Source organism: Theropithecus gelada, chromosome 2 (assembly GCF_003255815.1).
Source record: "Theropithecus gelada isolate Dixy chromosome 2, Tgel_1.0, whole genome shotgun sequence".
Classification (NCBI taxonomy): Eukaryota; Metazoa; Chordata; class Mammalia; order Primates; family Cercopithecidae; genus Theropithecus; species Theropithecus gelada.
Window position 1 is genome coordinate 126,310,913 of NC_037669.1, and position 26,992 is coordinate 126,337,904.

Genomic DNA, 26,992 nt, shown 5'->3' on the forward strand with positions numbered 1-26,992 from the left:
AAAGCAAAGAGTATGATAGTAGGCATTCTCTGCACAGTAATATGTACATTAAGTGTTGATATGTTACAGTTGAGAAGGATTGGAGCAACGAATAATTAGAGCATAGGCCTTTATTAAAAATACATTAAAGTAAAATAAAACCTTGATGTGATGAATTTGTTGATTTCATTCAATTAATAGTTGATTTAACTTGTATTCATTGAAGGAATATGTAAAGGCCTCTTAATACCTGCATGTCACTCTGGTAAATGTTGGAAGGGAAAAAGATGTCCTTTATGCTTCTGAGGATTTTATAGTTTAATGAGAGAAGACAAACTTGTCAACAGCCAGTTGTAATAAGAGACAATATAAGCACCACGAATCACTATTTTTTTTACAAAGTAGTCATAAGTAGATATATTTGGAGAAAATATCTCGTGTAAAAACTCAAAAATACTTCTCCACTATATTAGTGCATTGCAGAGGACAACGGGAAAAAGAGGGATTGTAATTTCTCGTTCCACATATCCTACTGGTGGACGATGGGGAGGACATTGGCTTGGAGACAACTATGCACGATGGGACAACATGGACAAATCAATCATTGGTAAGTGAAAGTCACCATCTTTATTATTATTTTGTATTTTCTATTAGATATTCACCTTTGCTGATGCTAGGTCATAAAATTTGTAAGTCCTCAGAATTTTGTTCTTCACATCATACTTTATGGCATAGAGCATCAGAAAAAGACAGTGGGCCAGGAAGCTGAGCTGAATGAGGGTGCTGTGCAGAAACTAATGATCTCCAACTAGTTTATTTTGAGGAAATACTGTCATTGTTTTTGGCCTCAGATTCCTTGCCGAAAAGGGCAGGAGCTGGCAAAGATAACATCTACAGTCAATAAAGAAAAATGACTAGAAATTCTAGATTTCATGGCTATTACTGAAAAGTCAAAAAATAACAGATGCTGTCAAGGTTGTTGAGAAAAGCTGACACATATACTGTTGGTGGTATTGTGAATTAATTAAACCATTGTGAAAAGCGGTGTGACGATTCCTCAAAGAGCTAAAAACAGAATGACCATTCAACCCAAAAATCCCATTAGTGGTTATATACCCAGAGGAATAGAAATTATCCTATCACAAAGACATGCACAGGAAGGTTCATTACAATACTATTCACAAAAGACATTCTTCATCAAAGACATGCAATTCACCAATTCACTATTCACCAAAGACATAGAATCAGCCTAAATGCCCATGAATGGTAGACTGAATAAAGAAAATGTGGTACCTATACACCATGGAATACTATACAGCCATAAAAAACGAGATCATGGCCTTTGCAGGGACCTGGATGGAGCTGGAGGCCATTATCTTAAGCAAACTAACACAGGAACAGAAAACAAAATACCACATGTTCTCACTTATAACTGGGAACTAAACACTGTGTACATATGGACACAAAGAAGGGAACAACAGACACCAGGGCCTATATGAAGTTGGAGTGTGAGAGGAGGGTGAGGATTGAGTAACAATCTGTCAAGTACTATGCTTAGTATCTGGGTGACAAAATAATCGGTACACAAAACCCCTGTGACAAGCAAGTTACTAAATAATACACTTGCAAATGTACTTCTGAAACTAAAATTTAAAGGATTCTAGATTCTAGGGAATACAAATCACTGATAGATGCTAAAAAATGAAACATTTCGAAGCAAATTTGAAAAGAAATTTGTGACAATTATCGAATAAGTGCTAAATAAGACATTATCATTTTAATAGGGAAATAGATACTTTTGTGCTCTATGTTTAGTCTTAAAATTTGTTCACTGTTGATAAATAAATTCAAGGAAAGCAATTAATTCTTAGAAATATTCCTTTAAAATAAGAACTCAGAAATCACATTCATTCTATTTTACAGAATTGATTACTCCTTAGAGGATTTTGTTTAATAAGGATGATTCAATTTGTTTCAAATGATAGTCTGAAATAAATTTAACCTATAGTTCAATAAGACCTATAGTTAAATGGCTGCAGAAATAGCATCTTTATTTTCAAAAATGAAACTGTGGACACCACTTCCTTCTCACAGTATAATGTGTTTATAATGTATTTGTTCTCTGAATATGTCGCCTGGCAAGTGTCAAGGAAGCTTATAGTATCTCATTTTTGTAAATATCACTAATGCTACAAAGTCAAAATGTATTAGCATTATGAGAAGCATTATGAGATAATTACATTCATAATCTGAAAAATGTTTCACATTTGGATGTTGATATTAAAAAGAGAACATCTTCATAAGTAGAAATAAAAACCAATATTAAAATACATGAAATAATAACTTTCTAAGATATATTTTCTAACTTTTGTAGGTATGATGGAATTTAGTCTCTTTGGAATATCATATGTAAGTAGTTTTATTCCTTTTATCTTCATAAATTATAAATATTCATAAACTATTCAAATTTAACTAAATATAGCAATGTATTTTAGACTGGAGCAGACATCTGTGGTTTCTTCAACAACTCAGATTATCATCTCTGTACCCGCTGGATGCAACTTGGAGCATTTTATCCATACTCAAGGAATCACAACATTGCAAATACTAGGGTATGTAATTACTACATTTACTTTCAATATTTTCTTACTTGGGCTACTCTTCATTATACTTTAGTGTACATGGCCTATTTAGCTGGCATATTTATTGATGTTATATATAATTTTGGAGTAGTGAGGAAATTCTCTGGAGGAACTTTTTTTGAGTAACTGGAGAGCAACAGACACCAGGGCCTATATGAAGTTGGAGTGTGAGTAACAATCCTCACCCTCCTCTAAAAATTATGGAAAATTATGAACAGTTAGAGCCAATATCTAAATAAGCACTAAATTTCATGATGCTGATTTTCAGTGAAGAAATGCAGAGAAATGATAAATTAGCAAAATGCACATGATGGAAAGGTTAAAGACAGAGCTGGGCTTTAAAAGATGTGTTCTGCCTATAGTAAATAAATGGCAGAGCTCATGATGTGCTATGAAATCCATATGGCCCCCCTACTGGAAAGGTGGGTAGAAATACAGTAGGATTTATTTTAGAAAATGCTGAAATACAAGGATTGTAGGCAGAATGGAACCACATTTTGAAAGAATTTGAAAGTTGGACAATAGAGACATAACTTGATGACACAGTAATATCTCAACAGGAAAATCTGCTGTCAATAATGCAATTTAGAAAGCTGTAATACTGGGAAAGTAGAGCATGAATCAATGAAAGCTTGGACAGAGATGCTTTATTGAGAGTATACCATTTCATATTTACCAAGTCCTTGCTCCAATGATTTATATATTCTAAAAAGGGATATAAATAATAGACCATTATATATGTAATAGGTCAGATACAAATAAATGTCTATAAGGGAAAAATATATTAAGCTAAAGTGATGGAGTTTTACAGAGATTCTGCTTTAGGAAAAGTGCTCAGAAACATATTAAATGAAGAAATACTAGAGCAGAGATGGGTGTGGGGAACAATAACCAATATAAATATATGGAGAATTCCACATGGAAGGAACAAAGTAAAATACCCAAAGATTGTAATGTGGTTGGAGTGTTTGAGGAAAATTCAAATGCAGAAGGAGGAAATGACTGAGGAAGTATTTCTAAATAAAAATCTAGAGGACAGAAACCTCTACTTAAGTTTAACTATGAGTTGGTACAAATGAACTGTTGAAATGTATTACTCGAATTGTATGATTTATAATTAGATGCTTGTGTATCAACATGTTAAAACTAAAATTATATCAATGAGGTCAATAAGCAACAGATAATGATTTTTGCCATTTTTCTTCTTCTTTTACTTTGGAAATATCAGTAATAAGATCACATATAGTTTAATTGTTCTTGGATCATTTTTACTTTCAAGGTTTTCTGTATTCTAATACTGCATATAACAGCTATGACAGTAAATTTTCATTCAAACTTTCTTGCTCCTGAAAATACAGAAAAATTGGAATCATCATCGATATGACACAACTATAAAGGGCCCCAGTCATGCTGATGTCAATGAAAAACATTTAAATGTTACCTCGAGCTTTGTGGTAGCCTTGTTTATTCCCCTGGTGCAAATCAAAATATAAAATAGTAATAACTTTTCTTGTCTATTATTTTTAAACTAATATGTGCAAGAATTTTTTTGTAGACTTTCAACCTTCCACTCTAAATCTTAGACTAAAAATTTTCATCTTTTGAGCTGGAGTGTGCATTCCAGAGAATACTCAGGCATGTTCTTTCCTTTCATTCAAATTTATGCCTTCTCTTCTATCAGTTTAGTACCACAATCTGTTCATTTCTCCTGAGGACCCACAATGTACGTGGTCACCATCATTTGCTCTGCTTGTCTGTGTTTATTTCAATTCACTTTGGATAACGTATCATTCCATTTCTCTCCTATACTTATCACTCTAACACTGACTATCACCTAATTGACAATATATTTGTCATCTATTAAAATGTGAACTTTTCTCTGGATATGTTCACTTAAACTAAATCAAGCCATGGACTTAATTTGAATTTATCTTATTAAAATATTGTGTACCTATTCTCTTTATCATGTGACAGAAATATTATTGCATAATATTTTGGGGAGAAAGTACATAGCACATGACAATAAATTAATATCATTTCTTTTTAGTTCTTCAAATATGAATATTATGATTTAAACAAAGACAAAAGTTTATAACTATGTTATTTTGCTTTGTTTCAGAGACAAGATCCCGCTTCCTGGAATGAAACTTTTGCTGAAATGTCAAAGAATATTCTAAATATTAGATACACCTTATTGCCCTATTTCTACACACAAATGCATGAAATTCATGCTCATGGTGGCACTGTTATTCGACCCCTTTTGCATGAGTAAGTACAAAGTTTGTTTTCTCTTATCACAGAGAGATACTTTTCATTTAATTTGTCCAATGATCTCTTATAGTGCAATATAAAACATTTTAGATTGTTAACTTTTCCATTGTTACATTAGCATGCATTTTTGATTAATAAAGCATTTACACAAATATGTCCATTAATAGTCTAGCATAAACCATTGAAGAATGAACCACATTCATTAGTTATTAAAAATTAATAATTCTATTTCAGAATAATTACTGTATACTAGGTATTGTTCTACATGCTTTGTATATGTGTTTACATTGAGTATTCTCAACATTTGTAGGGAGATAAGTAATGCCCCACATGATTTAATTAATCAAGGTTTACTGCAGTTATGTAATCTACTATATACAGATGTCTGACTGGAGACCATCTCACCTTTTCCTTGATGTATCCCAATAAGATATACAAGAACAGTGTCAATATTAGCCTTATAAATTTGTTTTGGATTAACCTCTTAAAGCTCAAACTTATATATGACCAAACCTTAAAAATTATATTTCATGGAACATATTTGCAAAAATTTTTACCCACTTTAAGTTGAATACAGCAAATTCTTATTGTAGATATCACAAAAAGCAAAACATGCAATCAAATATAAAAACAAAAAAACCTGAATAATCACAGTATATTTAACTTTTTGAGCACCCTATATTACTAACATAATTGAATGAGCTGATTTGTTAGATTTCACTATTGATAAGCGCATTTTAAAAAGGCAAATATTTACCTAAATTTAAAAAAAAATACCCAAAGTAAATTTACCAAATAAGTTAATTGGTATGCCTTCTCTTTTGATGACAGGATAAGTGATCCAGTTTTCCTAAAACAACAACAAAAGATTCTTTCTGGATTCAAATTATGTTCTGGTTGCTTTATTAATTTGTCATCTACCATAATCCCTTCTTTATTTCTGATAACATTTTATTGATCTCCTTTTTATTTACAGACTTTACCCTTTTTGCTATTCCTATTTACCTCCCAGGATAATCGGCGTATCAGCTCTGGGTTGAGTCACTAGACAGAAATATTATTATTAACTATACAGACTGTTGTCCTGTTGAGAATACCTGAGTTCCTACTTTCATGAATTTATGGAGGAGTAAGCCCAGCTTTCCAATTCAGCATTAATCTCAGCTTTTAATAAGGCAAAACAAAACCACAGCAAAAGAACAAACAAATTTTAAGAAATAACTTTTCTTTTTCATTTCAATTGGAGAAGAAATGTTAACATTTAACAGTGGCTCTTAAAACATTAAAAAAAAAAAAAAAAAAAAAAAACCACTTTTGTTTTTCCTAGCCATTTATATCTCAAATTCAGAAATCCATTAACATGTTACAGAGCCTTTAGGAACATGTAAATCTACTATTCAGAGAGTTTATTAAGTAGGATAAGCAAACTATTTTTAAAATTAATGAATTAAAATTATTATAATATGTCTCACAATTTTCTTCGAGTGTTTTTAATATGCTTTTTAACTTGTTGATCATATACTAGACAAAGTTAATATTTGTACCTCTATTAGTTCTCTTCCAAAGTAATTTCTCATTTAGTTGATGTTACATGTCCATCACAATTCTCTATTTTCTCAGGAAATTTAGTCATAGTCTAGATTTACTCATAAAGTATTATGCTGCTGCACATTGTACTATTACAATCCAACTGATACATTTTTAAATTTTTTTGTCATTTTGTTTTTATTTTAATCCAGAAAAGTCTATAATACAAAATATGATTTGAATAATGATTTTATGGTATTCAGGAGAAAGTTATTTGTTTTAATTTAATTATTTGTGATAATTTTGTCAAGGTTCTTTGATGAAAAACCAACCTGGGATATATTCAAGCAGTTCTTATGGGGTCCAGCGTTTATGGTTACCCCAGTACTGGAACCTGTAAGTCCTACCACATATTTTTGTTTACAAAATTTTATTTGGTTTATATACAATTAATGGCTATTTATTTACATTCCAGTATGTTCAAATTGTAAATGCCTACGTCCCCAATGCTCGGTGGTTTGACTACCATACAGTAAGTATTTAAGGTATTCTGGGGAATTGACTAAACAGAAATGGGTAATTGTTTGGTCCCAGCCTTTTCATTAATGGTGTGTTGGATTTACTTTCCACTTAAAAAGAGTGGAAAGTAACATTTCTGGTAAATTATAACTGAACTGGATTAACCCACAGTGAAAGAGAGTTAATTTATTCTGCTGCACTTTGTTGTGTAGTCATTGATTTATTTTAGCAAATAAACATGGTAATTACACATTACACACAAAAAGATAATTGCCTTTTATTGGATATGTAAAATGATCATTAAAGTTAGTGCAGTCCTTCCAAGAATAATGTACATAAGTCAAGGAGAGCTTTTGTGACCTTTCAAAAATCCACACACTTTAGGCATGTGAGCTCCACAAAAACAACACTATAAATGACTTTCAAAGCTATCATAAAGACTTATATTTAACTAGATTCTAAAGATATACTTTTAAAAAATAAATTCCACTGTGTATATTTAAGGTATACAACATCATGTTATGAGATACATATATATATAGAGAGAGAGAGAGAGAGAGTAAAATGGTTACGACAGTGAAACAAATTAAGATTTTCTGAATAAATGTTAATTTTTAAATTCAAAAGTGTATCATTTGATTTTTTTAAATGTATATCCTCAAGTACCAATGTTGCTGATGATTCCACTTCCTGCTCCACCTGTTCTTCTTTCCATCCCTTTCATTTCCAGGGCAAAGATATTGTTGTCAGAGGACAATTTCATACATTTAATGCTCCTTTTGAAACAATAAACCTACATGTCCGTGGTGGTCACATCCTACCATGTCAAGAGCCAGCTCAAAACACATTTTACAGGTAAGTGAACTGTTTACAAAGCTCAGGTTAAATTATGAGATACAACATGCTAGCATTGTTAAGAAATAGAAAAGGTTTGAAATTTTACCCCATTGCCAAGCTTCTACATTGCCTCGGTACTATGATTGCCAGGTCAGAGACAAAGGTGTTTGTGGTTTATGACATAGCAAGAAACAGGAACTTTATCTTAGCATCAGGTTTTCTTATCCACCAAGTCCCATGGGGATGACATGGAGAGGCCCAGGCAGGCGTTGCACATGTAGGAGGTCTATGTCACAAACAAGAAATCCCAAGTTTAGGAAAACAGTGTCTTTAATAAGACTACAAACAAATCTGTCCATTATTTGTTTTGAAAAAAAGATTATCTTTTTTATATTGGACAGTAAGAAGAAATATTAAGAATTTTTTTTAAACCCTGCCATTCAATGCTATTCACTTTTAAAACATCCCTGAAAAGACAGCTCAGAAGACAGGCTGTCAGTGCCTCTGCATATGACATACAAAAATGCAAGAGACCCATGGAAAACTGTCTTCCAACAGGATATTTCCTCGTAAAGTAAGAAAGCTTCCCAGATTAAAATATAAACTAAACCTTTATGATCTATCTATAATATGCAGAAGTAATGACAAATTAATGTCTTATATTTTGAATGATTGCCTCAACAAGGTTTTACCCTACTTTTCTGCTTCTGACATGTGGAAGATCTAGTATTATGAAGATCATTTTATGAAAACATGAAATATTGATGAACTTTTTTTAAAGACTTATTTTTTAGAGCAATTTTATAGAGCAAAATTGAGAAGGTCCAGAGATTTCCCATTTACCCTCTGCTGTCTCACATGCATAGCCTGTCTCATTTTCAACACCCCCCGTAAGAGTAGCACATTTGTTACAGTCGTTGAACCTACACTAACACTTATCACCAAAGACTATAATTTACATTAGGGTTCACTGTTGATGTTGTAGATTCTCTGGGTTTAAACAAATGTATGACGACCTGCATCCACCACTGGTGTCATTTAGAATTGTTTTACTCCCCTAAACATCCTTTATTTGCCACCTATTCATCGCTGTTTCAACCCATGGGAACCACTGGTATTTTACTATCTCTATAAAATAGTATTTTCCAGAATGTCATATAGTTGGAATCATACAGTATGTAACCATTCAATTTGACTTTTTTCACTTAGCTATATGCATTTAAGGTTCCTCCATGAGATACCTGGGTTGTATCTCATTTCTTTTTAGCACTGAATAATATTCCATTTGATGAACCTTTTTATAAACTTTAAGTCAGTATCGCTTGGAGGTGTCCCTTTCCTTTCCATTAATTTTCTGTTTCCCTTTCTTTGCCTCTCTTTGTCTGTCTTGTGATATATTTCCTGACTCATTATAGTCCATGAAAATGTAGACATTCACGGGCAGTATCACTACTCCATCAAACTACTAAGTGTCCTGCCATCCAAGAGGAACCAGACCTGCTTTTTTCTCTTTTCTTTCCTTTTTTTTTTCTTTTCTTTTCTCTTTTCCTTTTTCTTTTCTTTTCTTGTCCTCTCCTCTCCTCTGCCTTTCTTCCTTCCTTCCTTCCTTCCTTCCTTCCTTCCTTCCTTCCTTTCTTTCTTTCTTTCTTTTTCTTTCTTTCTTTCTTTCTTTCTTTCCTTCCTTCCTTCCTTCTTTCTTTCCCTTCATTCCTTCTTTCCTTCCTTCCTTCCTCTTTCTTTCCTTCTTTCTCTCTTTCCTTCTTTCTCTCTTTCCTTCTTTCTCTCTTTCTTTCTCTCTTTCTTTCTTTCTCTCTTTCTTTCTCTTTCTTTCTTTCTCTCTCTTTCTTTCTTCTTTCTTTCTCTTTTTCTTTCTTTCTTTTTTCTTTCTCTCTCTCTTTTTTTTTTTTTGACTGACTCTTGCTCTGTTGCTCAGGTTGGAGTGCACTGTCTCAGCTCACTACAACCTCCAACTCCCGGGTTCCAGTGATTCTCCTGCCACAGCCTCCTGAGTATTTGGGATTACAGGTGCCTCCCACCATGCCTGGCTAATTTTTTTGTTTTTAGTAGAGACAGAGTTTCATCATGTTGGCGAGGCTGGTCTGGAACTCCAGACCTGTTTCTTAATGACCTTGTCCTATATAAATATGAAGCCTATCCCAGATTTTCTATCTAGCACCATTTTTATAAGTGATTGTCTGGCCAGGCCCTTCTCTGAGCACCTCTACCTGGATTTCTCTTTCTATCATTCAGCAATAGGTCCAATTTACCAGGGACAATGGATCTGCTCTGTGTTCTCAGACTGACGTAGGTGTAAACTTCTTATTCCAATCAATCTTTATTTCCCTTGCAAAATTCCTTGCTTCAACATTCAAGTTCTAGAGGACGCTGTCTCTGTTTTTCTTCTCTTTCTGTGCTGTATCATCTCTTGGTCATCTATATGCTGACAGCCCCAGTTGGCATGAACAGAATATTCTAATCTCCTCGACTTACCTCGGTCCGTTTCTACTAATATTCTATCCTGATATCAGTTAAACAGGAGATACATCATTGTACCTGAAAAGTGAGGGCTTCATGGAGGAGACCATTCATAACTTGTGCCTTGAATAAACCTTATTTTTTTTTATGAGAGAGAAGACAGATCATTGTACAGTATAAAAAGTTGTAAAACTCTTTCTAATCACAAGTTTTAGTATATGTCGGGAAATTGCAGGTTAAGCCATATTTTTGATGTTTCTAAATTATTTTTAAACCCTAGTGACTGTGAACTGAAATTCATATACATATTCATGCTAAGATATGTTAATATATTTCACGAAAAATATCAAATTACTGTGGAGATTTGAACTCTAGAGATTCTGGAAATTTTAGGAGACTTCCATGGCCATATATTCTTTAGCATTTGTGATTGGAAAAGGCAGACAGCTAAAACATTTGATCTGATAAATTATTTCAAACAATATGAGGCTGCTAAATCAAGTTGCTTCTCAAAGATTGCTGGAGATTTAACATGGAAGCAAGTATTTAGTTCACAAATAGCCCTATGTAGAAACATGCTTGAAAGGTATTGTCTATTACAAGGATGTAACTTAGAACTTGGAGACTACTTTATACATTCTTATTAATTTTAACCAGTGATAACTCAGTTATTTATGTACAGAAATCTGAGGAAGGCTTAAGTCATAAAAGATTTAAAAATGCTATTAAAATTGTTTCATGTTTAATGCTTAATGACAGGATTACCCAAGAGAGGCATGAGGAAATATATTAATAAACTTAACGTGGTTTTAATTACTTTCAATGAGGCCACTTTTGATTTGTTACATTATGTTAACTCTTGAGATCAAAAGGCATGCATGATATTTCCTATTAAATACGAATAATTTTTTTTTTAAATGGAGTCACGCCATGTCACCAGGCTGGAGTGCAGTAGTGCAATCTTGGCTTACTGGAACCTCCACCTCCTGGGTTCAAGCAGTTTCCCTGCCTCAGCCTCCCAAGTAACTGGGGCTACAGGCACCCGCCACCACGCCTGGCTAATTTTTTGTACTTCAGTAGAGATGGGGTTTCACCATGTTGGGTAGGATGGTCTCGAACTCCTGACCTCATGATCCGCCTGCCTCGGTCTCCCAAAGTGCTGGGATCACAGATGTGAACCACTGCACCCAGCTAAATACGAAAAAATTTATTGTTTTATATAATTTCTGTTAACTAATTTAGAAAAATGGGAATGCTTTAATTTTCTCGGTCTAAGTCATTTGCACACTCCTTAATGCTTGTGTTCCTGTAGATCCTTATGTGCATATGATATCATACCTAGACATATGCTATCCTACAAACATGGGTAAAATTATATATTTCTTTCTTATAGTCGACAAAAATACATGAAGCTCATTGTTGCTGCAGATGATAATCAGATGGCACAGGGTTCTCTGTTTTGGGATGATGGAGAGAGTATAGGTGAGTGCTCTATTTAGTAGATAAATTTAATTGATGACATATTTTATCACATTACTTTTACGTTTTCTATTATTTCTCTTTGGAAGCTGAGTACAAAGCTATTAATATTATTCAAGGCTAAAAGATTTTACTAAATTCACTGAATCAAGTTAAATAGATAAACAGTGTCACATGTCACAAACATTTAAAGACTTTTCTTATCCTAAATTAGTCAATCCCTATGGTAAGTGCCTAGGTAAGAAATTTGTGTGGTCAGGAATTACGTATCTATTATCTTTGTACTTCCAGAAGCTAGCACAGTGCTATTCACATAATAGACACTTGGCATATATATAAAGTTAACTTAGCTGAATAACCACATTATTATATGTGCAAAATATTGATGCTGTAGGGACAAAAAGGAGTGATACTTTTCCTCATTTACCATAAAGGTCAGAGCCAACACCTCTATAATAACAAAACACTAGTTAACAAGAGAAAAGCATAACAAGCATATGTAATCATAGTTTTATGTGAAACAGGAACCTTCAGAATAAAGGCACAAAGACACAGAGAACGCTCTCAGACTGTATTCTGAGTTTCAGTGAAACAGGAACTGCCATGTAGAAATGTGATTGGACAAAAAGAGTATAAGCTAATGGAAACAGATTGAGTGAGGAAATCTAGCAAGGCCTGTCCACATTCTTGTTGGATTATTAATTTTAGCATTTCTTCCTCTCAGGTATGGGGTGAGACCCCTCTGGAAGGAGGTTGTTAATTTCCTCATGGCCAGCTGTTACAGAAAAGCAGGGAAAGAGAGTAACATTTCTAGGTTTCATAGCTAGCTTTGGGGGAAAAGGGTTCTAGTTTCTATGACTCGCCTTTGGGAAAAGGAATTCTAGTTTCTATGACTAGAGAATAAGGGGCAAGAGACAGGAAGGCAGGAGAAGGTCAGGGAGAAACTTTGCTTCCAATGTTGCTTCTGGGACCTTTATTTTAAGAAATCACTTTCTGAGCCCCCAAAATGCACAAGCGGTGCCTCTACAACAAGGAGGTAGTCCAGAAACCAATTTCAAGTAAATTTGATTTCTGTGTTTTTATGTCTACTGTTTTTGCTTGTTTGTTTTTGTTATTAGTATTTAGCATTTTTTTACATGAGGAGATATATTTTACGTTAGATCTAGGCTTATTCCATTCATAACTGTTCCTCCAGACCATACTAAACTTCTAAACTCCTAGCCATGTGAAATCCGTTAGCTGTTGTTATCAGAAACACCTGGGACAGCTTGCTAAGAATGCAGATTATAGGACTCATTCAAGTTTCATTAATTTTAGGAGAAACTCAGAAATCTCCCATAGGAGATTTTTATGCTGTATGTAAACACTGATAGAGGATAGGTTTACTGACTGCCATTTAATAGTGTTAGTACTACTAGATGAGCGTTCTGAACATTTTCTTGACACAAACTTTAATCATAAAAACTGACATCTGTGTGAAGTTGATAGTTCTCTACAATTTAATATTACAATTTGAATAACTTATCCAAAGATAATAGTTTTCTCATTAATAGCAAAGACATGCATTTTTTATCTTTTAAGATGAATCATAGTTAATATTCTGCAACCATAAGAAATAATCCATTAGTAAATAAGTATAATAAAGTTGATAGAAGAATTGTATGCTAGAGAGCAAGATTCTTGGGAAAAATAAATCCCTCTTTATAACATTTTGTGACTTAGAAAGTGAAGATACCAACATGAGTTAGTCCTTTGCTTTTAGAGCTCTGACCTTCATTACTGCAACAACTGAGGGTCTATGAAGTTTTTGGCCTTTCCCTTTGTGTCCAACAGGAAATTTGCCTTCAATTTCCCAAGGGTGTAAAGTTTAGGTCTGCAACTTGGGATCTTTGAATCTCATAATTAACAAATTAAGTCAATTCATTTTATCCGTTAGGTAGACAAAACTTCTCTTAGAATTTTCTCCAGCTCTTCCTATCAAACTAAGGCATAGATGAAAACATTTGGTGTGGACTTTACCCTATTCAAGTTTCATGGCAGACTTTTTGTAATCACTGGAAAGTCCCTGAGCATAATTTAAATATTTCTCTATGATCTCCTCATGCAAGTATGAAAAATAGCTTTTTGTCAATTGGGTCTACTTATTTTGTTACGTTTCACAATATCAGTATACTTGGTTTAATTAAGTATAGATATTTTTAAATAGTTCCTTGAAATTTCTTGAGTTAACAGCAATAATCATATATACCAAATGCTTATTCTCTGAATTTGTTAGATCAGAATCTCCAAAGAGGTTTTCTCTCGCAGCAAACACAACAATCTAATTGATGGGCATCCTATCTGAAATGATTTCTTTCTTTTAAACAAATATGTTCAAATTTTGTGATATATTATAATGTGGTAACAAATTATCGTGAAATAATTAAAGGTAAATCAAAATGAACTTCTGAAACTTAACATTAAGTAAATTTTGACCATTCTTGATTAATAAAGTTAGAGCTTAGTAAAATGTTAATTTTTCTACTTATCTTAATGAAATAGCCATGTGTGTGTCCCTGATTAAGATCATATGTGAGATGCTTCTTCCTCTTATTAAAAACAACAAAGCTACCCATATCTTCCTAATAGCTGTCACCTTTGCTTTTTTAACTCAGAATTCTATACTTAAAAGTTTGTTCATGAAAACTTAAGCTGTAATTTTATATTGAAAATAAGAACTAAAATGGTTAAGGAATATTGACACTAATATGTCTTGTAATACGTATTAAATTAGCCATACATACATTAGCATATATAAAAAAGTTTTAGGCAGAATATCCATTTTAGTATAGGTAAAATCAATAGCAAATTAATTTTAGTGGGTTAATGAATACAGCCCTGATATGTATAAGGAGAAAAGAGAATTAAAATATATTGCTCTTTCAATGTTACCCCAATATTGTTTTATTTATTTGACTCTACTTTGCTCTTTCTATCTTATGTATGCTTATTTGTGTTTTTACATAGGAATACAATCTTAGAAGCCAAGGAAAACTGGGCTTGATTCCAGACCTTGACAGTAATTAGCTTTCATGGTTTTGTTTTTTGTTTTTTTTTTGTTTTGTTTTGATTTTTTTTGTTTTTACCTTTGGCAATTTATTTAACTGCTTTGAAAGCCACTTTATTCTTCTATACAGCGGGAATAATAATAACATACCTTTCAGAGTAAATGTGATAAAGTATTTAGAATTTGATAAATAGCATTTAACAAGTTTTAGCTCTAGGATTATCATTAAAATGGGTTTTAAATACAGCAAGATTATACTTCAAACTGGTGATGGTGGCTCATGACTATAATCTCAGTTCTTTGGGAGGCTAAGGCAGAAGGATCATTTGAGTCTAGGAGTTCAAAACAAACCTGGGCAACATAGGGAGAACCTGTCTCTACAAAGATAAAAAAAATTAAAAAGCCAGGCATGGTAGTGAATGCCTGTAGTACCAGACACTCAGGAGGCTGAGGTGGGAGTATTGCTTGAGCCCAGGAGGTCCAGGCTGTAGTGAGCCATGATTGTGTCACTGCACTTCAGCTGGGACGATAAAGCCAGACTTTGTCTCAAAAAATAAAAACTAAAAAATAATGATTATACCTTAAAGATGTTGCTATAAACCTATATTTTGTCAGTTTAATTTTAGTTGACCTGTAACAATCTCTTAACAATTGAATTTGTTTTTTCAAATGACACTAGAATGTGTTGCTACCATGTCTTTTTTTCCTTTATATTATTTTGTCAGTCACTAAGGTGGCAAGTAAGTGTCCATTGATATCATCACTGAATTCTGTTTATTCTTGGACTACTTGTGCACTTCTTGCCACCTTCCCAGTGTTGTATGTGAAAGTGATTTTCAACTTGTTACTGCTTTATCATTACCCCTACACACACATATACCACCTAGCTTGTCTTCTTAGGACCTTACCTGGTGACTCATCCTTCATTTCCAGGGCTTCTTGAATTGTATCTGAATTACTTAAATAGGCTTAGAGAAAAAATAGATACACCTTGATACTATTTGCTGCTTTTTATACTGGGAAAGAGAAGCAAAGTATACAGGTATTTACTATGGTTCTTCTTTGGAAATAACAATATATCACTTTTTTTTTCTCTCTCTCTCTCTCTCTCTACAGACACCTATGAAAGAGACCTATATTTATCTGTACAATTTAATTTAAACAAGGTATGTAAGATTATTTATATGCAATTCTGTTAAAGAATATTTGAAGTTCACAGCTGGGTGGGGTGGCTCATGCCTGTAATCCTAGTTCATAGGGAGGCTGACATGGGAGAATTGCGTGAGGTCAGGGATTCAAGATCTGTCTGGGCAACACAGTGGGACTCCATCTCTATAAAAACATTAGCCAGGTATGGTGGCATGCAACTGTAGTCCCAGCTACATAGGAGGCTGAGGCTAGAGGGTCACTGGAATTTAGGAGTTCGAGATCGCAGTCAGTCATGACTGCACCATTGCACTTCAGCCTGGCAGTAAAGAATTCACCTCCCCTTCTCTTGCATATTTGATGACTGAATCCAAACTTTCTGAGCCTAGGTGGCAGAGGGAGACCCTGTCTCAATAAATGGATACACAGGAAAAAAGGAAGAATATTTGAAGTTTTTTCATGTTTATTATATAAAATACCTTATATCACATACACAGATAAACAATTTATTATACTATGAAATATACTTTTGTGTATTTCTTTTTAGATTGAATTGCTTTTGCAAATGAAGTGTTTATGTTATTCCTTTTTCTTTATCTTACAGACCACCTTAACAAGCACTACATTGAAAAGAGGTTACATAAATAAAAGTGAAACGAGGCTTGGGTTCATTGATGTATGGGGGAAAAGTACCACTCCTGTCAATGTGGTTACTCTAAGGTATAATGGAAATCAAAATTCGCTTCCTTTTAAGGAAGACAATACCAAGCTGGTAAGTAACATAAAAAGATATTTTTCAAAAACGTACGTATTTAAAGCATCTACGTGGACTTCTTATATCTCTCATCCATAAGAAACATAATTATGAGTCAATTACAACATTCTTCATATATTCCTTTTCATTGGGCCTCCATGTTTATTTCCTTATTATTATCCTTAATAAACTGTCATACAAATCAATCTAATGACATCTATTTTATTATTATTATGATACAATCAAAGCAAAATTAAATTAAAACTTAAAATAACTGTTATCCCTATATAATAAAGTGCCTCAAAAAATACATTTTAAAAATAAGATATCTGATCTGCATTTAAGCATTGAATATGTCTTGAAAATGTATTTGAAAATTCTTGCAAACTTAATGAAACTGTCAGCACCCATTAATACAGGAATGTGATACATATGATACAGATACTACACAAGGAGTCAGGATTCTTGTGTTAAAGCATCATTGCTGCCAGTATTTAGCTCTTTACCTTGAACAAAAAACTTTAGGCCTTTTGTTGTATCTAACTGAATTAAAAAAAAAAAAAATCAAGTAAATGATCAATCTCTTAAGCTCCTTCCAGTTCTAAATTCTGTGAATCTATGGCTTGCAAAGGTGAATTTCAAACACATATTCTAGAAAACAGCTAACTGTTTTAAGTGTTCATTTTAAGTTTAGGCCTACTTATGCACTTATGCACTACTAAAATTGTGTAAATGTGTGTGTACCCACCCTTTCTGTTTAAACTTGGGTAAAAACAAAGAGCCATTAATCAGTCACTTTAAATGAACTTAACTTCTAAAATAGTCAGTTGTTTGACTAACTTGAACCTAAAAAAGAAAAAAAAAAAAGTCCGTCTTGGACGCAGTCTTAGATCCTTGTAGGTGTCAGAGAATGCCAGAGTTAAACAGCACCTGAAAGTCTGTTCCATCTTTTTGAAACTTAACACCCATCCTACTGCTATTGCTGTTTTGTTGACAAGTGGGGTTTTCCTTTAATATGGAACTATGTTTTTCTTACTGCTTTTGCAGTACAACTCGCTGTTTTGCTTAAAACTATATCAAGGATGGGAAATACAAAATATAATTTCCCAACTTTGATATATTTAATGTGTCCTTCCCCAGTAAAATAAAAGTTAATATCTTAGTGCCTTACACTCATATTTTTATTTTTAAAATTTGATTTCTTTATAAAATTCCAGAATACCTGATTTTAGTCCAGTAGTCTTATGTGGCTGACAAAGAAATTAGGTCCCCAAAGAAGTAAAATTAATTCCCCAAAATAACTACTCAATAGTTATCAATCACAATTAGAAATCACTTTTTTGGACGGTCCAATGTTCAATCAGATAAATAAAAGATGGTTTGGCTTAAATAATGTCTTGCTTTTTATTTACAGATTACAATGATGAAAATTAAGCTCACAACTTTTATGGTAAAAATAAAGTAAATAAACAATGCCAAATAAGATAATTTAATATTTTGGGGTGTTATTTCAAGGTCGTTTTGATCAAATATGTAGCGTAAAAACAAACCATTAAAAATCACTTTTTCTACTCTCTTTAAAAACATTCACAAAGAATTTTAAGCATTGAGAACAAATATTTGAGTTTCATTACCTCAGTGATGACGAAATATACGTTTACTTTAACCAACAACTCTGAGCAGTTCCTTCTAAGTGTGTTTAAATAAACTCAATATTTGTGAGCAATTACTGTTTTCCAAGCCTTCATAGATACATAGGAAAGGAAGAGAGGATGATCAATTTCTTTCTCTACCCTGCTTGCCCTTTAATTTATGACAGAGATTATTTAATTGCTCTAGCAATATAATTTTTAAAACATTTTTGTAGCAACAATTATGTCCAACTGATTTTTGTAAAAAGTATTAAAAGCTATGTGGTGTATTTTTGCTTTCTACATTTAAGTTAAAAAAATAGTTTAGATCTGTTTTAAACCTGTCTAACGAATACTCAATTCTTTAACTATTACTTTTTAAATTCATTTATCAAGTGTGGTAAATTAATCCAGATATGCTGTGTTTTAAGGAAGATTAAATTTTATAAAGTCCTTATGAAAAGGCCTGGTATGTGGTAGGCAGTAAAGGATTCACCTCCCCTCCTCTTGCATATTTGATGACTGAATCCAAACTTGCTGAGCTAAAGCACAGAAAATCTTGTCAGTTCATTGGACAAAAAGCAGCAATGGTAAAGTCTTCTGAAATCATCATATCATAAAACTATGACAGAAGATCATTTTACTACAGCAACTTAATAATCTCCATGATAGAGATATAATAATCTCTCTACAGTCTACTTCAGATTATATCCAGTGAAATAAAGTAACACATGCAAAATTGAATCATTGGCAATAAATTAAGCATCATAAAATATTTTTTGATTGAGGTAAAATAACACTTTTAAATCTAAACTTTGACTGAAAATGTCTGGATAATACTTGAAAAAGGGATGCATTGAGATTCATGTAGTGCAGTTATAAATAACTCCATATTTAGAAATTATGTGAAAAGAGTAAAGTCATAGAAATCAATAAAATTGACCAAGAGTTACGGGTTTTTCAGTATCTTTTGACAGCAACTCCACCTTTCTGAGATTTATTTTAACCTTAGGTAAAATGGGTAGATTGGGTGAAATTGTTGCTGAAATGGTTGCAAACTTTCCTAGAGTAAAACTTTCTCAAGATATAAAAGAAAATAAAGGTATATACTATTTATTAGAAAACTTGTTTTTGAAATATCATTCATTAAAATAAGAAAAATGTGGTTCTGATTAAACAAGTAATTATCATTTTACTTTTTTAGATATTAAATATTGATCTGACCCAGAACAATGTTACTCTAGAAGAACCAATAGAAATCAACTGGTCATGAAGATCACCAGCAATTTTAGTTGTCAATGGGAAAAAACACCAGGATTTAAGTTTCACAGCGCTTACAACTTTCCCTCTTCACTTGGTTCTTGTACTGTACAAAATATGGCTTTCATAATATCGAAAAGCTATTTCATTAATGATAATGCTAATTTTATTATAGTAATGTGACTTGGATTCAATGTTAAGGCATATTTAACAAAATTCTAATAGCCCTATTTATCCTCTTTAAGCATCAGCTACAATTGTAAACTAGTTACTAAACATGTATGTAAATAGCTAAGATATAATTTAAACATGATTTTTAAATTAAATAAATTTTTATGTAATTATAAATTATATACTATATTTTTCTCAACGTTTAGCAGATTTAAGATATGTAACAACAATTACACAAGATTTAATTATTTCTTAGTATGTATATTTCATTAGAAAAAGAGAATAAACATATGTAAGTGTATAAAATGTGTATTTTGTCTTTATTTTCCTAATGGAAATTGTCTTAACTTGCACTACTATAACAATTTATCGTAGACTGGGTGGCTTAAACAACAAACGTTTATTTCTTACAGTTCTGGAAGCTGGGATGCCTGAGATCAAGATATTAGCAGATCCATTGCTGATGGTGGCAGTCTTTATGGCTTACAGACAATTATCTTTTTGTAACCTCATATGGCAAACAGAGAGGAAGCAAACTCTCTCGCGTCTCTTTTTATAAGAGCACTAACCTCACCATAAGAACTCCACTTTCATGATGTAAGTGACTCCCAAAAGTCCCATTTCCAAATACCATCACACTGGATATTAGGCTTTCAATGTATGGATTTTGGAGTACACAAACGTCAGTCTAGAGATTCAAATTTCCTTAGCTTAGTTTGCTTTATATAGAAGAGAAATAAATAAAGGGCATTCAAATTGGAAAGGAGGAAGTCTAATTGTCTCCGTTTGCTGATGACAAGATCATATGTGTGTGTACATATATATATATATACACACACACACACATAAATACTGCACCAAAAACTATTAAAATTAATAAATGAATTCAGGTAAGGTGCAGGATACAAAATCAACATACAAAATTTAGTAGAATATCTATATGCCAATAGTGAACTATCTGAAAAAAGAAAACTATCCCATTTACAATAGTCACACACACACATAAAAATCACATCACCACCACCAACAAAAAAATATCTGGGAATAAGTTTACTCAAGCGGGGAAAAAATATGTATAAGGAACACCAGAAAACATTGATGAAAAAATTGAGGAAGCACAAATAAGTGGAAAGATAACCCATGCTTATAAATTGAATATGAAAATACGTTAAAATATTTGTACTACCCAAAGTGATCTACAGATTTGATGCAATCCCTATCAAAATACCAATAACTGTCATCACAGAAATAGATAAAGCATTCCTAAAAGTTGTAGTGAACCACAAAAGACCCAGAATAACCAAAGCAATCTTGAGCAGAAAGAATAAAGCTGGAAGCATTATACTACCTGACTTCAAAATAAACTACAATGCTGTAGTAACCAAAACAGCATGGTACTAACTAAAAAAAAAAAAAAAAAAAAAAAAAAAAAAAAAAAAAAAAAAAAAAATACACATAGACCAATGGACCAGAATAAAGTCCAGAAATAAATTTGTGCATTTAGAGTCAACTGATTTTTGGCAAAGGTGCCAAGAACACACATTGAGGAAAAGATACTTTCTTCAGTAAACAGTGATGGGAACACTGGATAGCCACAGGCAGAAGAAAAAAAAAAAAACAAACAAACAGATCCACATCTCTCAGCATATATAAAAATGAACTCAATTAAAGACTTAAAGAGTTGAACTATGAAAATACTTGAAGGAAACATAGGAAAAACACTTCATGACATTGATCTGAGTGAGAAATTTTGGATAGAACCTTCAAAGCACAGCCAACAGGAGCAAAAAGAGGCAAACATAATTATATCAAATTAAAAGTTATCTTTATAGCAGAGAAAGCAATAGTAAAGTGAAAAGATATTCCCCAGAATGAGGGAAAATATTTGCAAACTGTGCATCCAACAAGAGGTGCATGTCCAAAATATACAAAGAATTCGAACAACTCAATACCAAAAACAACAAATAATCCAATTTACAAATGAGCAAAAGGCCTAAATACACATTTCTTAGAAGAATACATACAAATGGCCAGCAGATATATCACAAAATGTCCAACATCACTAATCATCAGGAAAATGCAAATGAAAACCACAAAGAGTATCATTTCACCTGAGTTAGAATGTCTCTTATAAAAAAGACAAAAAAAAAAAAAAAAAAAAATCCTGGCAAGGAAACAGAATAAAGGGACATTTTACGTTGTTGGTGGGAATATAAATTAGTATAGCAATTATGGAAAACAGTATGGAAGGTCCTTAAAAAATAGAACTATAAAATGATTTGGAAAATTTCACTACTGGGTATCCAAAAGCATTGAAATCAGTGTGTTGAAAAGATATCTGTACCCCTTTGTTTATGGCATCCCTATTCACAATAATCAAGAGAATGAATCAACCAATATGATCATAATGGAGGAGTGGCTAAGAAAAGATGGTATATATATGCAATGGAATATGATTCAGCTATGAAAAAGAATGAAACCCTGTCATTTGTGAAAACATGAATGAACCTGGAGGCCATAATGTTAAATAAAATAAATCAGACAGGGAAAGACAAGTACTTGATAATCTTACTTATTAAGAGAATACAAAAAAAAAAAAAAAAAAAAAAAAAGCTTATCTCATAAAAATGAAGAGTACAATAGTGGTTATCAGAGGCTAGGAATGGGAGAAATGAAGGGGGTATGAAGGGAGATAGGTCAACAGGTACAAGGTTACATTAGATAGGAAGAATAATTTCTAGTGTGCTATCAGGTAGTAGAGTGAATATAGCCAGTGATAATCAACTGCATGTTTCAAGGTTGCTAGAAAAGAAGATCTTGAAAGTTACAGCCACGGCCGGGCGCGGTGGCTCAAGCCTTTAATTCCAGCACTTTGGGAGGCCGAGACGGGCGGATCACAAGGTCAGGAGATCGAGACCATCCTGGCTAACACAGTGAAACCCCGTCTCTACTAAAAAATACAAAAAAATAGCCGGGCGAGGTGGCGGGCGCCTGTAGCCCCAGCTACTCCGGAGGCTGAGGCAGGAGAATGGCGCAAACCCGGGAGGCGGAGCTTGCAGTGAGCTGAGATCCGGCCACTGCACTCCAGCCTGAGCGACAGCGCCAGACTCTGTCTCAAAAAAAAAAAAAAAGAAAGTTACAGCCACAAAGAAATAAAAGTTTGAGGTGATGAATATACTAACTACCCTGACTGGATCACTATACAATGTATATATGTATTGAAATATCTCTCTGTACCCCATAAACATGTACAATTATTATGTGTGAATTATAAACACAATTTTAAATATAAATTGACCATAAGTTAATGGATTTATTTAAAAACTCTCAATTCTATTCGATGGATCAGTATGTCCACCTTTATCCCAGTACCACATTATTTTGATTACTCTGGCATCATGGTTAACTTTTGAAATCAGCAAGTACAAGTCCACTAATAATTTTCTTTTCCAAAATAGTTTTGCCTATTCTGTGTCTCTTGATTTTTTTAAGAATTTGAGAATCAACTTGTAAAATTCTATAAAAATAGTAGGTGGGATTTGATAGAGTATGTTTTGATTTTTAGCTCAGTAGGGGGAGTACTGCCATCTTAATAATATTAGGCATTTCCTTCTAATCATAATTTTAACAGACTTCCACAAGCGTAATTTTATATTTTGCCTTTATTCTCATTTAGCTCAAAGTATTTTTTTTTAACTTTTATTTTATGTTCGGTGGTACATGTGCAGGTTTGTTATTTAGGTAACCTCATGTCATGGGGGTTTGTTGCATAGATTATTTCATTATCCAGATATTAGACTTAGTACTCAGTAGTTATTTTTTCTCATTCTCTCATCTCCTCCCTCCTTACACCTTCCACCCTCAAGATGGCCTCAGAGTCTGTCATTCCCTTCTTGGTATTCATGAGTTCTCATCATTTAGCTCCCACTTAGAAGTGAGAACATGCGGTGTTTGGTTTTCTGTTCCCGCATTAGTTTGCTAAGTATAATAGCCTCTAGCTCCATACATGTTCCTGAAAAAGACATAATCTCATTCATGAAAAATTGAATCAAACTGAATTACAGACATAAATCTAAGACCTGAAATAATAAAACTATGAAAAGAAAATATTGGGGAAATTCCCTAGGACTTTGGACATAGATTTCTTGAGCAATATCCCACAAGCACAGGCAATCAAAGCAAAAAATAGACAAATGGGATCACATCAAGTTAGAAAAATTCTGCACAGCAAACAGTCAATAAAGAGATAATTCATTGAATGGGACAATATATTTGCAAACTATCCATTTGACAAGGGATTAATAGCAAGGTTATATAAGAATCTCAAACAATAGGAAAAAAATCTAATAATCTGATGAAAATGAGCAAAAGACCTGAATAGACATTTCTCAGAAAGCATACAAATGGCAAACAGGCATATGAAAATGTACTCAAAATCACTGATCATCAAAGCAATGCAAATCCAAACTATAATGAGATATCATCTCATCCCAGTAAGACAGACAACAACAAATGTAGATGAGGATGTGAAAAATGGGCACCCTCTTACACTATTCATGTAAATGTAAATTAGTATAGTCAGTATGGAGAACAATATGGAGTTTCTTCAAAAAACTAAAAATAGAATTATCGTACAATTTGACAACCCTACTGCTAGGTATGTACCCAAAAGAAAGCAAATCAAAGATATATCTGCATTCCCATGTTTATTGCAGCACTATTCACAATAGCCAAGATTTGGAAGCAAGCCAAATGTCCATCAAAAGATGAATAAACACAGAATATGTGGTACATATACATAATGGAGTATTACTTAGCCATAAAAAAGAATGAGATTTTGTCATTTCAAAACAGCATAGATGGAATTGAATAACATTATATTAAGTGAAATATACCAGGCACAGAAGGACAAACTTCACATATTTTAACTTATTTGGGGAGCTGAAAATTAAAACAATTGAATTTATGGAAGTCAAGAGAGGAACAATGGTTACCAAGGCCGGGAAGGGTGGTAGATGGGTGGTGGAGGGGAAGTGGGGATAGTTAATGAGTACAAATAAATATTTAGAAAAAATAGATAATATCTGCTATTTGATAGCACAACAGGATGACCAAGTCAATAATAATTTATTATACATTTCAAAATAACTAATAGAGTATAATTTGATTGTTTATAACACAAAGGATAAATGCTTCAGGTGATGAATACACCATTTATCCTGCTGTGGTTATTTCACATTGTGTACCTGTATCAAAATATCTCAAGAACAGCATATATATCCATATATTGCATACCCATTAAAATTACAAAGTAAATAATTTTTTAAAAATGTGTTTAGAACCCAGTCTCTACTAAAAATACAAAAATTAGCCGGGAATGGTGTCAGGTGCCTGTAATAACAGCTACTCAGGAGGCTGAGGCTGGAGAATCGCTTGAACCCAGGAGGTGGAGGTTGCAGTGAGCCAAGATCGCGCCATCGCACTCCAACCTGGCTGACAACAGCAAAACTATCTCACAAAAAAAAAAAAAAAATTGTTTAGGGGAAGGAAATAATGGTACAGCCACCTTGGATAGGAGTTTGCGAATCTTAAAATTTAAGTGTTCACTTGCTATCTTGGCTAGCTATTTCATTTCCATGTATTTATCTAACTTAAAGTCTGTGTTCACAGGAAAAAAAATATTTGTAAAATCTTATAGCAGCTTTATTCCTAATTGCCAAAACCTAAAAACCACCCAAATGTCTCTCAACTAGGTGATGCATAAATAAGCCATTATGTGCCACATTTTCTTTATCCAGTCTAACATTGATGGACATTTGGATTCGTTCCAAGTCTTTGCCATTGTGAATAGTATCGCAATAAATATGTCTGTGCATGTGTCTTTATAGTAGAATGATTTATAATCCTTTGGGTGTATACCCAGTAATGGGATTGCTGGGTCAAATGGTATTTCTGGTTCTAGATCCTTGAGGAATCGCCCCACTGTCTTCCGCAACAGGTTGAACTAACGTACACTCCCACCAATAGTGTACAAGCGTTTCTATTTCTCCACATCCTCTCCAGCATCTGTTGTTTCCTGACGTTATAATGATTGTCATTCTAACTGGCATGAGATGGTATCTCATTGTGGTTTCAATTTACATTTCTCTAATGATCAGTGATGATGAGCTTTTTTTTCATATGTTTGTTGGCTCCATAAAAGTCTTCTTTTGAAAAGTGACTGCTCATATCATTCGCCCAGTTTTTGATGGGGTTGTTTTGTTTGTTTGTTTTCTTGTGAATTTGTTTAAGCTCCTTGTAGATTCTGGATATTAGCCCTTTGTCAGATGGATAGAATGCAAAATTTTTCTCCCATTCCGTAAGTTGCCTGTTCACTCTGATGATAGATTCTTTTGCCGTGCAGAAGCTCTTTAGTTTAATTATATCCCATTTGTCAATGAAAAAGAATGAGCTCATGTGTTTTTCAGGGACATGGATGAAGCTGGAAACCATCATTCTCAGCAAGCTAACACAGGAACAGAAAACCAAACACCATGCGTTCTCACTCATAAGTGGGAGTTGAACAATGAGAACACATGGGCACAGGGATGGGAACATCACATACCGGGGCCCATCGGGGAGCTGGGAGGAAGGCGAGTGATAGCATTAGGAGAAATACCTAATGTAGATGATGAGTTGATGATGGGTGCAGCAAACCACCATGGCATATTTATACCTATGTAACAAACCTGCAATTTCTGCACATGTATCTCAGAACTTAAAGTATAATAATAATAACAATAATAATAATAAAAGATGCTCTAATAAAGTAACTATTTAGAATTTTAAAATATAAACTACTATACACCCATAAATGAAATGAACTACTGATATGTGTAAAATTCTGGATGAAATTCAAATGGCTTACACTAAGTGTAAGAAGCCAAATTCAAAAGCCAAAACTTCATGATTTCCTTTCTGAAAACATTATATAATAGCAAAATGATAGAGGCAGAAGCTAGACCAGGGTTATCAGGGGAATGGAGTGTGGTAAGTGATTTACTATAAAAGGCCACAGAAAAACATTTTCAGATAATGGAACAGTTCTATATCTTTAATTTGGTGACAGTTACACAGCTCTATGAGTTTCTCAAAACTTGCAGAACTGCACACCTAAAGTGTAAATTTTACCATAAAAGAAGTCATATACAAAAGCAAACATACAATATGATGCCAAGTATATAAAGAGATAAAAAACCAGGCAAGACCAACCAAT

At 33.2% G+C, this 26,992-nt stretch overlaps 1 protein-coding gene across 1 annotated transcript in view; it reads left to right on the forward strand.

The window, feature by feature from the left end:
* SI (sucrase-isomaltase) overlaps positions 1-20,038 on the forward strand; it is a 102,485-nt gene extending 82,447 nt beyond the window's left edge. Inside the window, exons 38-48 of the mRNA XM_025376269.1 lie at positions 453-586; positions 2,354-2,388; positions 2,475-2,591; positions 4,741-4,889; positions 6,731-6,815; positions 6,895-6,951; positions 7,669-7,793; positions 11,644-11,732; positions 15,892-15,941; positions 16,526-16,693; positions 19,511-20,038. Coding sequence (XP_025232054.1) covers positions 453-586; positions 2,354-2,388; positions 2,475-2,591; positions 4,741-4,889; positions 6,731-6,815; positions 6,895-6,951; positions 7,669-7,793; positions 11,644-11,732; positions 15,892-15,941; positions 16,526-16,693; positions 19,511-19,579 — 1,078 coding nt within the window. The 3' untranslated portion in view covers positions 19,580-20,038. The remainder of the gene's footprint in view (positions 1-452; positions 587-2,353; positions 2,389-2,474; positions 2,592-4,740; positions 4,890-6,730; positions 6,816-6,894; positions 6,952-7,668; positions 7,794-11,643; positions 11,733-15,891; positions 15,942-16,525; positions 16,694-19,510) is intronic.
* Positions 20,039-26,992: the final 6,954 nt, after the last annotated feature.